General features: G+C 49.7%; 4 protein-coding genes across 4 annotated transcripts; 2 read left to right on the top strand and 2 right to left on the bottom strand.

Annotated features, from left to right (window-relative positions):
- Window positions 1-3,040: 3,040 nt before the first annotated feature.
- N7474_002514 (uncharacterized protein) lies at window positions 3,041-4,927 on the bottom strand (the record flags this gene model as incomplete). The annotated part of the gene is made up of 6 exons (XM_057193929.1): window positions 3,041-4,041; window positions 4,093-4,365; window positions 4,421-4,451; window positions 4,520-4,657; window positions 4,719-4,749; window positions 4,806-4,927. The coding sequence occupies 6 exons, from the start codon at window positions 4,925-4,927 to the stop codon at window positions 3,041-3,043; spliced, it is 1,596 nt and encodes a 531-aa protein (XP_057055284.1).
- A 493-nt stretch (window positions 4,928-5,420) lies between these two features.
- Window positions 5,421-7,942, top strand: N7474_002513 (uncharacterized protein; the record flags this gene model as incomplete). Its single annotated transcript, XM_057193928.1, has 15 exons — window positions 5,421-5,503; window positions 5,560-5,715; window positions 5,990-6,104; window positions 6,158-6,229; window positions 6,280-6,394; window positions 6,441-6,519; window positions 6,571-6,605; window positions 6,660-6,688; window positions 6,739-6,771; window positions 6,819-7,045; window positions 7,102-7,179; window positions 7,230-7,358; window positions 7,408-7,555; window positions 7,633-7,711; window positions 7,764-7,942. 15 exons carry the CDS (start codon window positions 5,421-5,423, stop codon window positions 7,940-7,942), a joined length of 1,557 nt encoding a protein of 518 aa, XP_057055283.1.
- A 143-nt stretch (window positions 7,943-8,085) lies between these two features.
- On the bottom strand, window positions 8,086-8,778 carry N7474_002512 (methyltransferase family protein; the record flags this gene model as incomplete). The annotated part of the gene is made up of 1 exon (XM_057193927.1): window positions 8,086-8,778. The coding sequence occupies one exon, from the start codon at window positions 8,776-8,778 to the stop codon at window positions 8,086-8,088; it is 693 nt and encodes a 230-aa protein (XP_057055282.1).
- A 1,616-nt stretch (window positions 8,779-10,394) lies between these two features.
- On the top strand, window positions 10,395-12,317 carry N7474_002511 (flavin-containing monooxygenase; the record flags this gene model as incomplete). The annotated part of the gene is made up of 1 exon (XM_057193926.1): window positions 10,395-12,317. One exon carries the CDS (start codon window positions 10,395-10,397, stop codon window positions 12,315-12,317), a length of 1,923 nt encoding a protein of 640 aa, XP_057055281.1.
- Window positions 12,318-12,654: the final 337 nt, after the last annotated feature.

The following is a 12,654-nucleotide window of genomic DNA, read 5'->3' as shown; positions in this document are numbered from 1 at the left end:
GTTAATCTAGGAAAACGTTAACTTCCGGTATATTTACTAAAGATAAAGGTTGGTGTTAATATGTTCAATCCAATCTAGCTAGTCAGTCAGATTGATCCAATCCATTAGGGTAGCCAACCCAGTCAGCTGCGACTGTAGTATGCGGGGCGCAAAATTAATTGGCTTTTCTGCATTGATTTGACCTTCAGCATGGTTGCACGGTTCATCAACCGTAGAACCGTGCTGGAAACTCCCGCTCATTTGGTCCCTTTGCTCCCCTGACTGGTTTACTTTTCTATTCTCATTCGTGTTCTTTGGTGAGAAGAAGGAATTTGGATATGAAGAAAGCGCTTACCACCATTATATACTCTGCGATTTCTAATGTGCCCGGAATCTTAAGCCCGAGTCCTACGCGTTCGAACGTCACACCCAAAGACCCCAGCACTCAAGTAAAGCTTTGTCAGACGCGACTCGTTCCTTGGACAGATTGTGCGCCTGCTCAGCAGGGAAATATATGGGCAATGAGCGGACATTTCAATTCATTCAGTGACCCAATAACAATGGCTATTTAACAAGAACTTGTGGGCTGGACCGTTGCGGATCTACAGAAGCCGAGACGAGCACCACACTGCGACTGCAAGTGAAAGGCCAGACGCGACCTCTTGATTATCTTCTCTTTGCAGGATTTTGCCGATTTTGCCAGCCGGATATCAGGAGCACTTCCGCGGACTTTGGCGATCAGTCGATACCGTGGTGGTGTCCGGACGGTAATATCAGCGGTATGGATACACTGCCGCGCTAGGTCCGAACCGCCAGGCTTAAAAACAATCGATAGAACGGTAAAGCCCGTTGGACAAAGGTTCATGGCAATATGTCAAGGCGCAAGCAAACGTCCATGGTGCCAGGCTACGCAAAAAACGACGATTGGAGCTTCATGCTTAAACGACGATCATTCCATTTTCGGTTAACTCAACTTGCTCACATTACAACCTCCTTTACCGGTCTTGGAAGGGTTTACTTGTCTGTCTCTTAGAGAAAAGTCAGAATTGGGGAACGGTAGCTAACCCATTTAATCTAGGATAAATTCCCTCAGCCCATTCGACCCAGTTTCGCACACTTCGCCTTGGTTTACCTGAATCAGAATGGCAATATATGCTACGAATCGTCGCCCTCTCTCGCAAATAGCCATGGAAAACATTTTGGCTTTCAAATAAAGGAAATCTTTAAGAATGCTGTCGATATGTCAATCAATGTTAGGTTGAAACGACTGAACGGTAATTATATAGCAAAGAAATACCCGATTGCCACTGTCTCACATTAGTCCATGAGCTTCCACCTGGTACTGCATACTTCACCCCGCTGCAAAAGGTGGCCTTTTGGTTCCAAAGGGACCTCTCCACTGGCACTATGGTGGCAGTGGGCACTAGCTCAATCTTTGAGGTCGACCTTAGGGTAACACGAGCGCTACCATTACTTACAACCAAGACGGCCTGTGGACGAACAATACCCAGAGCGGCTCAGGCATGGCCAAAAAGGCCATCCTGTATAAAGGAAAGAAGGCTGTCAAGCCAGCAAAGGTTTAGTTTGTTCGGTGATCGAGGCGAAGTTCAGATTCGCGCGTTTAAGAGAGTAAATTCTTTCTTATTACAATATACTCTTCTACGAATAGTTTGAGGAGTTAGGGAGTGGGATTAGGCTCCTCTTTAGAGAAGTTTGCATCTTTAGCTTCGTTCTAGGTAAGTCTCTATCTACTAAATGTTAGAATCCATTTAGCCGCTATAGACTAAAAACTTATAGAGCCTAGTTCAAAGCTACCTAGTCATATCTTTTAAGCGTCGTAGGTACGAGTTCCTTATAGTAGATAGTATTGTCTTCTTATTCCTACTAATCCTAGTACTCTCACGTGAATCCATGTGACGCAGCACGTGCAATACGCTCTTTAAGAGCTTTTTAGATTTTTAATTTAGTGGACATCGTGCTTGCGGGATTAGTAAAATAATACTAAAGAGGATAAAAGGCCCTAGGTCCTGAATTTATCCTTTTCACAATAGCCCAGGGAGGGGGCGGATTAGCCCTTCTCACCTATCGGGGTGATGAGTCTCACCCCGTTCTCACCTCTATCACCCTAGTCTCTAAATTTCTCACCCATATCACCCACACCCACACCCACCCCAAGGTACTTTCTATCGCCCTTTTAAAATGGTAGGGGTGCTAAGGGCACGTTAAGAATTAGCCTTGCACAATATGTGGCTTAAGTACTGCTGAGCGGGCGGGAAGTCCTGTTCTCCACACTCTATGTTCGCATGTATCAGTTTTGGAGTTAATTATGATCATACGCTAACTACAGAGCCACCCGACCTCCCGTAGGAGTAGAGACCATTCCGTAGACGCGGAGCAAGGAAAGGAGCAAGAGCAAGTCAGAGCGGGACGGACGCAGACCCCATAGACTCAGACGGCGGGACGAATAAGGAGCAAGGACAGCGCTGCGAGGACATCTATATTTGACTAGATACTTCCTGATTTTGTTATATGCTTTAGTTGACAGAGAGTAATGAAAATTCATCTAGTTTAGGTATATAGGAAAGAAAGTAACTGACTTTAATTGGAGAATCCAAGCCAAAAAAAAAAAAAAAAAAAAAAGAAAAGAAAAGTATACATGCAACAGTCAGGATTCGCTGGTGGTCACCCACCCAACTACTAACTGACCGGCGTGTGGCTTAAGTACGGCTGAGCGGACGGGAAGCCCTGTTCTCCACACCCTGTGGTCGCATGTATCAGTTTTGGCGTTAATTATGATCATACGCTAACCATAGACCCAGACCCACTTCACGTAGGAGCAGAGACCATTCCGTGGACGCGGATCAAGGAAAGGAGAGAAGAGCAAACCAGAGCGGACGGACGCAGACCCCACAGACTCAGACGGCAGGGACGAATAAGGAGCACGGACAGCGCTGCAGGGACGTCTATATATTTGATATGTATACAGACTGGCTCATTTTGGAAGAGATATATATTTCGCAATCATCAACCTCATCACTCTCACTATATATCTCCACCCCCATCAACCCTCATAAAAACTGCTAACAGGCCACCCATTAAAAACACTATAATCCGCCAGCGGCGATGACCCATAAAGCTTCTGATAGTGCACACGATCCCCACAATCCACAGCCGTGCTACTAACATTGCTGCATTCCCTCCGCAGCAAATGCGCAATCTGCTCTCCGGCGTCAAGCCCCTCAAAGTACGCACCATGCAAGAAACCAAAATACGGCGCGGAAGTAGCCTCGCCAGCGAACCAGAGTCTACCCACGTTTGCGCGCAGGTTCTCGTGCATTTCCAGCGTTGTCGCCGCCGGCCAGTTCGAGTACGAGCCGTGTGCCCAGGGCGTTGTTGTCCAGCGCGGGTACATGAAGTCTGTTGGTTCGGGGATGTTTTTGTGAGGATACATCTTGCGCAACACGTCCATTACCTGGTTCTTGGTTTGTTCGTCGGTTTGGCGCTCCGCTTTCCAGGCTTGGTCGGCAACGACGGTTACGAAGATGATGTTGCTTCCCTCTAGGAAGCCTGGTGCGGAGAGGGACTGCCACACTGGGTAGTAGCCGCGCTCCAGCGGGTCGGCGTATAGGAAGTACTGCGTGTCCTCGGGCCAGAAGGTCTCGTTGAATTGCAGGAAGATCTTGGTGTAGGTGCCCATAGTGAATTTCTCGATGGCGGTGCGTTTCCAGAAGGGGAGGGAGGGAGTGAATTCCACGACGTCGTTTTGGAGGACGCCCAGGGAAAAAGTGCAAACTGCATAGTCGGCGGAAATGCAGCTGCCGTCTTCTTTGGTGATGATTACCCCGGAGTGGGAGTAGCTTATCTTCGCGATGGGAGAATTCAGGTGTAGACGCGGGTCGTTCTTCTTGAGGAAGGTCGCTGCTTCGTCTTTGATGATCTTGTTGTATCCCCGCTGGTCCCAGACGTAGTTGTTTGCGTCGCTGAATTGGTTGAAGGTGAGATTTTCGCCAGCAACGCCGAAGACGAAGGAGCTTTCGTCTGGTGAGAAGGCATCCTCCCAGTCTGCTTCATGTTAGTATAGAGACTAGACAAAGTGACCAGAGGAATACATACCCCAGTTCCACCACTCAACCGCCTGCTCCTTCATAGCATCGACCTTAGGCTTCCATCCCGCCAGCGCGAGACCACTGCGCCCTGTTTGATCCTGCAGGTTCTGCTTGAGGATGACGCCGGCATTTTCGGAGGCGACGCTGTACGCATTGTCGAACGTGTCCAGCAGAGCGCTGTAGTCATTGGCTCCATTCTCGTCATAGGTGATGATCGAGCTATAGTTGGAGTAGGTGTTGTTCAGCCCGTACTCCTGCGCGAAAGTCCAGACGGGGTTTTCTGCACTCGCGTCAGTGTTGCGTTGGACGTAGATCTAGATGGCCAAAAAACATACGAGGTCCGCCTGGTTGACCCAATCCTTGAACCTATTTTCGATCAGAAATTTTGTCTGGGGGATATTTTCTGATCTAAACTGTTTGTGGCTCGCACATACCCAATTAGCACCCAGTTCCACCGTGTAGGGTTCCCCATTGGCATCCTGGCCAAAAGTGGTGTGGGCCACCCGTCCGCCGAGGGTATCGCGATACTCCACAATAACGAAGTCGTGAATGGAGTTGTTGGACAGCGCTTTCTAGTGAGCGTGCGGGTGAGCCGGCTGTGTTGTGTTTCTGCTAGTATCCAGAAAAACTTACTGCCGCCGCAACGCCAGCCATTCCACCTCCCCTGCCGAGGTCTTAGTTCGTGTTCAACATTTCTAACGATCTTGGCAGCACGCTTACAGGATCGCGACTGTCGTCTTGGTGCAGGTCGCAGTGTCACCGCGCGGTTTTGGTATGGAGGCCGACACGCATGGGAGAGCCAGCGCAGCCGCCCACAGCCATGTCTTAGACGAAGAAATCATGATGATAGGAATGACCAAGTTGGACAGTCCACGCGACGGGCTTTTTCCCCTTCTCTTCCCTCCTCTTATAGCCCCCGTCACACTATCGTCCACTGCCAAGTTCGCGGAGCTTATCATCAGGTCCACAACATCAATCAAACAATTAGAGAGCAGAGCACATCAACACCAATGCACTTCTTACGCAATGCGGCAGGTACATGCGTCCCCTGACGAAACGGGGAAGCCAAGCCGAGATGATGCCAGGCACGGGGCGATCGATTAAGCTTGCGGGGGAGATAACAGCTGTTCCAGCATCATTATTGGGTGACAGGATCGGAGCTTCGGGGGCAAAAACCAACCCTTGTTGTGTGTCATGGATTTCTTCCCCGCATCATCGCCAATCCGGATCTCCCGACAGGGGTCGGTTGTATTGTTATTAGAGACGGTGTTTCATTTTTTTTTTGCTGTGTTTTTGTTTTCAATTCCGATCGTTCCATCGTTAGGGAATCACATCATGAAGGACATCATTCAAGATGACGACGCCCAACTGGCCGCCATGGGCCATCGCCCAGAGCTAAAGCGGCGTTTTTCGACTTGGTACGATCGGGCCCGCTTATCAATTATGCATGCCTTTAGACTTACCCGGGGCGCAGGTCGATGCTGGGATTGGCGTTTGCCGTGCTGAATGTCTGTCCCAAATCCTTATTCTTACCATCCACAACGCTGATAATGGATTTAGTCGTGGACGGCGCTGTCGGCAAGTTTGTCTATCAGTTTGGACTCCGGGGGGAGTACCAGTGTGGTGTGGGGTGAGTGGATAGACATGGGGTGAAATTATGGATGCATAATCAATTAACCCCTGGGCCAGGTCTGGTCACGGCGGGATTCTGTAATCTCTGCATTGCGGCTTCGTTGGCTGAGTTTCTTTCTGCGTATCCGACGTGGGTATTCTCCTGTCTTGTTCTGTGAGAATGATGGACTTGGACTAAATGGCAGAATGCAGTGCGGGTGGACAGTATCACTGGGTTGCAGGCGAGTACTTCTACACTGGTCTGCCATGCTCTCGCTAACCAAATCCTATAGTCAGTATGTTCATCCTCTCAACTCGGAGTACACGGATCCTAACGGAACAGTCTCGTGGCCGAAATGGGTGCCCATCCTCTCATGGATCACGGGCTGGATCAATGTGGCGGGCTGGGTAGATATACCACGGTTCTTCCGTTGGCCAAAACAAAATTGACTGGTTGGCAGGTTGCGCTCGTGGCTACCAACTCGCTGCTTTCAAGTCAGCTCATCGTGGGATGTATTTCCTTGATGCACCAGGTAAACACAGCCACCTCCCTTTGTTGGTCTCAATACTAACCAACCAACAGGACTATGTAGCAAAGCGATGGCACCAGTTCCTTATTTATATCGGATTAACGGTAGGCGCTTTTGTCATCAACGCCTTCGGAAACGCGATCCTGCCACTCTTGTATCGTGGTGCTTGTATGTTGATGCCCTTGGTGTTTGACACCCTTACTGATTCTTTCAGTTACATGGTCAATTGGCGGGTTTGCGATTGTCTCTATCACGGTTCTTGCTTGTGCCTCCCCTGACTTCAATTCGGCATAGTAAGTCTTGATTTCCGGAATGCTATATGCAGATAACCAATCTCTTGCCAGTTTTGTGTTCTGCGACTTTGTCAATAAAACTGGCTGTATGCCCATTTCCCATTCTTCCTCACTGAAAATACATTTTTAACCGAAATTAGGGCCGGATGGCGTTGCATGGCTACTCGGAGTATGTCACCTTGATACCTCAACAACTCAAACAACTAACATCAGGACCAGCTGCTCCAAGGAGGTCTCGGCGTGACTGCATTCGTGAGTACTCATCCATCCCATCGATCATGCAGAACTAATCCTCCCAGGATGCCGTCGCACACATGATCGAAGAAGTCCCAGGAGCCGCGACCGAAGGACCCAAGATTATGGTCGCCTGTGTGGCTATCGGTACTTTCACCGGCTCAATCTTTTTGATCTGCCTGCTGTTCGTAGCGGGACCCATGAATCAAGTCACGACTGCAGCAGCAGGGCCGCTTTTGCAGATTCTCTACGATGCAACCCAAAATCGCGCGGGTGCGATCTGTCTCTTGATGTAAGTCGCTGCAACCTTAGGGCTGGAGAGTAGTTGACTAAACACTGTCTGAATAGGCTTCCTCTCGTCTGCATGATCTATGCTATTCTCAGCGTCATGACTACTAGCAGTCGAATGATATTTGCATTTGCACGGTGAGTTTCGTCTGCCATTAAACGACCAACTGTTCCACTAACAAATACAGTGACGGCGGTCTTCCCGCATCCCGGTTCTTTGCCACTGTCCACCCAACACTTAAGCTGCCGCTGAATGCACTAATGCTGAGCGTCGTTGTGGTCATCTGCTTCGGCTGCATCTTCATGGGTTCCTCAAGGTAGCTTACTGCAATTCAAAACATGCATGCATACAAGCTGACCAGACAGTGCCTTCAATGCTATCATCTCCGCATCCGTCGTTGCGCTCGACCTCTCCTACGGAATCCCTATCGCAATTAACTGTCTGCAGGGCCGTAAAGCCCTTCCGCCGGGGAAGTGGAAGCTTCCCAATGCAGTTGGTTGGGTGGTTGACATTGTAAGCTTCACACATTAAAGATATTCAAATTAGCTGTGTTGGCTGGGCGCCTTACTGATGACTGAACTGGCGAGCAGGTTGCCTTGTCGTATATCTCCCTGACGACTGTGTTGTTTGTCTTCCCTCCTGATCGTAAACTTACGGGGAGTAATATGAGTACGAGTTACCCATCTAGCCGTACTAATGATCATGCTGACGTCCGTTGCAGATTACTGTATTGCTGCCTTCGCTGTCATCATTATGATCTCGGTGTTCCAGTGGGTTGTGGACGGACGGAAGAATTTCACGGGACCTCGTGTTGATTTGGCTATTGAGGCACTGGATACCCTGCCCGCTGAGTCGAAGGTTGAACCTACGACTGAGACCGAAACGGATGAGAAGAAGTAAAAGAAGGGAGCTGGTTATGACCTGCATGAGCAGGGAATGGTGGCGCCAACGCTTGATCCAAGTGCGGATTACTTGTGTACACCAAATTAGTATATTATCTTTTAGAGATAGAGTGAGTCCTAATAATCAGGAACCCTCTTAAATCAGAAAATTCCCGGAATGAATCTCTTCGTCTCTCGATGCCACGCCTCCCATTCCTTCCCAAACTGCCCTCTCAGCATATCCTCCTCATCTTTCACCCTCGCAGCACAAATCGCAATACTCAACGCCAACGCTCCCACATCAACAGAAACACCCCACCCATCCAACCTCGCCAGAACATCCTCACCCAACCAACAAGCCGGTGTCGCGTCCCATCTCAGAAACAGCCCCTCGCAACCAGCAACAATTAACCCCAGCCCCACGTAGCTGGGATGCTGAATCCAGCGATAAATCCCGTCCGTAATGAGATGATCCGGCGCAGCGAGGTGGAAGGTAAATGAGCGTCCTAGACCACTGTACGCCCCGAGACGTATGTATCCGCCGACGAAGATGGCGGCCAGCGAGGACGCGGTCGTCGCGTTCCAGGTGAAGAGAGCGGTGTTGGTGGTTTGGTATCCTGGGCAGAGCTGGGGGATGTGTGTTGGCGCGTATGAGGGAAGGATAGTTAGGAGCGCGTGGTATATGAATCCCACGCTCACGAGGGGCAGTAATGATGGCAAGAGCGTTACTATTAGGCTGACTCGGTCGGTGTTGTGGCGGTTCTGGGATGTGTTTGGGGGCGTTGCGCACTTGATGGTTATGTAACCTGCTGCAATCATTGCTGCAGCAAGAATTGCTGATACTGGCTCTGTCATGATGATTTCTGCGTTTGGGATGACGTTGAGGTTGCGAGTTAGAGAAAGGATGAAGTTGACATGTTGTCCAGCCCGCATTATAAGTGGGGACCGCGCGGAATGCCGAGGTAGAGATCCATATCACTAATTGGCCGAAATGGAACTATTTACTTGTCCAAATTTGTAGCCTGGCACATGTTGCTTCTATCGGCCTGTAAGAGTGAGCTGGGAGGTGGTAGAAAATGCATATGAAAATAAAAAAATATACCCTTCCCTCATTATTGAGCGGGTAAGTAATCTGGTCATATAGTATCGATATTACTATGATTATGGAGAGAGACCCGCGCAGAAATCTTCAATTTGTCTCATTTCATCCTGGCTTATAGTTAATCTTTTGCTTTTGAGCTCTAAAAATGCATTATCACGTGCTGGGCTGCGAGCCATTGCAGCGCATTTTCTCCCCGCTTCCACTTGATTTCCACATATCGATCTGTGGCAACAATGGAGTACGGAAAACACTTTATTCCTCTGGAATCCGATCCGCAAATCTTCACGAGATTGATGCACAGCCTGGGCGTAACTAATTAGCTCAGATTTATTGATATTTGGTCCCTCGAAGCAGAACAGTTGAACAACATTCGTTTGGAAACCCAAAGTCCCATCGAAGCCTTGATCCTCATTTTGCCTGAGTGTCCTGCGTACGCAGAGCAGACTATTGAAAACAGCGTTTGCAAGGGAGATATTCTCTGGCTGAAACAAACCATCCACAATGCTTGCGGTCTTTATGCCATATTACATTGCGTTTGCAACATTCTAGGCACTAAGGAAATTGGTAGGATATTCTACCTCGGTTCTATATAATACCAACTGAAAGGAGTAGATCCAGGCTCATTTATTCACGGTTTTATGAAGGAAAGACCCGCCGACCGTGCCCAGTACCTGCATAATTCATCAGAACTGGATACAGTCTATCGCAAAGCTGCATTGCGTGGCGCTTCAGAGCCTCCGGCTGCCGAGAGTGATATTGACCATCACTATATATGCCTGGTGCGGCGTTCAGGTTGTCTCTACCAGTTGGACGGGGACAGAACGGGGCCTATATACAGATGTAATCTGGAAGATGACGAAGATACTTTGTCAGAAAAGGGCTGCGATATCCTTAAGATGTATATGAACAGCTGTCCAGAAGGAAGCTCCAGTCTACTTGCTCTGATAAATCCTTCCTAGCGCAAGAGTGGAAAACGAATGACTTTTCGGCAATGATGCCACTGGCTAACTATATTTTGGATATTTACAGCCACTAAAAAAAGAAACAAACTCACACACCTATAATAAGTCGTTGTTTTTCAATTGTTTAGTGAAGAACGGGTAGCGGCAAAGGCACTTCCGGAATCCACCCCTTAGCGCATCCGATGCTCAAATCAATTACCGAGTTGAGAGAGACTAAGGATCGTCACCGGATGCTACAACTTCCGCGCATCGTTCGTTTGTTTGGTTGGGAGTTGGGGATGCCCGCCCGATTCTTCGTCAATCTGCCGGAGAATTCCTTTAGGAAAAGGGTAGATATGAAAGGGAAACAATTGCTCTCCCAAAAATAATTTACTTCTCCAAACTCACCAACAGCCACCTACGTTGCAATGGTCTCCGCTTCCCTGCCACCCGCAGCCAAGCCAAATGGCACCATCGCCAGTCTGGACACGCTCGACCATGACATTCTGATCGCGGCTCAACAGAAATACCAGTTTGAGCGGGAGAAGCGCCATCGCCCTGAAGGTGCCGCACAGTATATCGATCTGAGCAGCATTGCAGGAGGACCGGCCCGTCATGCCGAGCAGTCAAATGTTCCCCACAATCCCCTTCTGCATCAGGAACACCATCGGGTCCTCATTGTCGGCGCTGGCTTTGGAGGCCTGTTGTATGCAGTGCGCCTTCTCCAGACTGGCTTCTGCTCTGCGAATGAAATCACCATGATCGACCAGGCTGGTGGTTTCGGGGGCACTTGGTATTGGAACCAGTACCCGGGATTGCATTGCGATACCGAAAGCTACATCTACATGCCGCTCCTGGAAGAAACGGGACACATGCCGACGAAGAAGTATGTGCCCGGGTCGGAACTGAGGGCCCATGCAGAGCGCATTGCTAGCCAATGGGGGCTGACTTCTCGGGCTATCTTCCACACCACAGTTAATGAGATGAGCTGGGATGATGGAAATAAGCATTGGATGGTCTCAGCTGCTCTCATCGCAGAAGGTCAGAAACCAGTCACCTTGCGCTCAGATTTCGTGATCCATGCCATGGGCATTTTCAACGTTCCTAAGATACCCAAGCTGCCGGGAATTGAGAGCTATGGCGGTCACATGTTCCACACCTCTCGCTGGGACTATGAGTACACTGGCGGGACTCAGGAGAATCCCACAATGGACCGATTGCACAACAAGCGAGTTGGGCTCGTCGGAACGGGTGCAACTGCAATCCAGGCTATCCCGCATGTTGCCCAATGGGCAAAAGAACTGTTCGTCTTCCAGCGCACACCGTCATCAGTGGATCGTCGCGACAATAAACCGACAGATCCAACTTGGTGGGCCGAAAATACCCAGACGTATGGTCCAGGATGGCAAAAGAAACGCATGGAGAACTTCAACGCATTCGTGAGCAACGCATCTCCCCTCCCGGAAACAAACCTGGTGAACGACGAATGGACATCCTTCCCGTCGTTCAGCGTCTTGGTCGGCGGCCCCTCCGGCGTCCAACCAGACTACCTGGAACAAATGAAGCGCGTGGACTTCGCCCGCCAGGAATACATTCGCAAGCGCGTCGACGACACAGTCACCGACAAAGCTGCAGCAGACCTTCTGAAGCCATGGTACGCGGGTTGGTGCAAGCGACCCTGCTTCAGTGAGAACTTCCTTGAGACTTTCAATCGACCCAACGTCACACTGGTCGACACCCTGGGCCGTGGAGTCGAGGGTATGACACCCGAGGGAGTCCTTGTCGGTGGGAAAGAAATCAAACTCGACGCCATGATCTTCAGCACGGGCTATACCCTCGGAGACAGCGCGGAGAAAGGTATCATGAAGGTCACCGGCCGGGGCGGCAAGACCATGCAGCAGAAATGGGCATCTGGACCTGCTACCCTGCACGGAGTGATCACACACGACTTCCCCAATTTGTTTCTCTCAGGTCCCTGCCAGGTTGGCGCTTCCCCGAATCATATGTATGTCCTTGATCAACTGGCGAGCCATGTTGCCTACATCATATCGCAGTCAGCGGCCAGATTGAAAGCCCGTGATGCCAAGTTCACGGTCGAACCGAGCTCGGAAACCGAGGAGGGTTGGTCCATGCAGATTCTCATCAACGCGCGCGCCCTCGCCGGCGTTGCGGACTGTACACCCAGTTACTATAACCGGGAGGGACACAAGCTGAAGGACCATGAGAAGATGGTGGCCGCGAAATTCGCTATCTGGGGAGAAGGCGTTGGGAGTTATGCGAAGAGGATTGAAGACTGGCGCAGCACTGGGAAGCTTGAGGGGTTGGTGTTTAATGGTGAGGAGAGTGTGTGAGGATAGCTCATCGTTGGATTGAGCGCTGGTATTCTCTTTTGGTTCTATCCCCGCAATTGTTAGATTTTGGACGATTGGCAGAGAAATTGTCTCGATATTGGAATAGATGAATTTGAACGTGCTACGGATCCACTGCGGTTTGATCTTTTCTTTTCATATTTTTATCTCTAGAATTACACATCGGAAGAAGGTTGCTAGCCATGACTATTGAGTTTACGCTTAAACGATACTCCGGAAAGCATCCCGTTGCATTTCCACGTGGTCTTCCATTTCTAGAACCTGCGCCGTGATAGAAAAAAATTCGACCAAACTCAAACCGGTCTACTCTCAAACCTTG

Source organism: Penicillium riverlandense (genome assembly GCF_028828495.1).
Source record: "Penicillium riverlandense strain IBT 135883 chromosome Unknown utg000002l_segment0_segment0, whole genome shotgun sequence".
In the NCBI taxonomy this organism is placed as follows: domain Eukaryota; kingdom Fungi; phylum Ascomycota; class Eurotiomycetes; order Eurotiales; family Aspergillaceae; genus Penicillium; species Penicillium riverlandense.
Note: the sequence above shows the minus strand (reverse complement) of the source record. Positions and strands in the feature narration are given on the sequence as shown.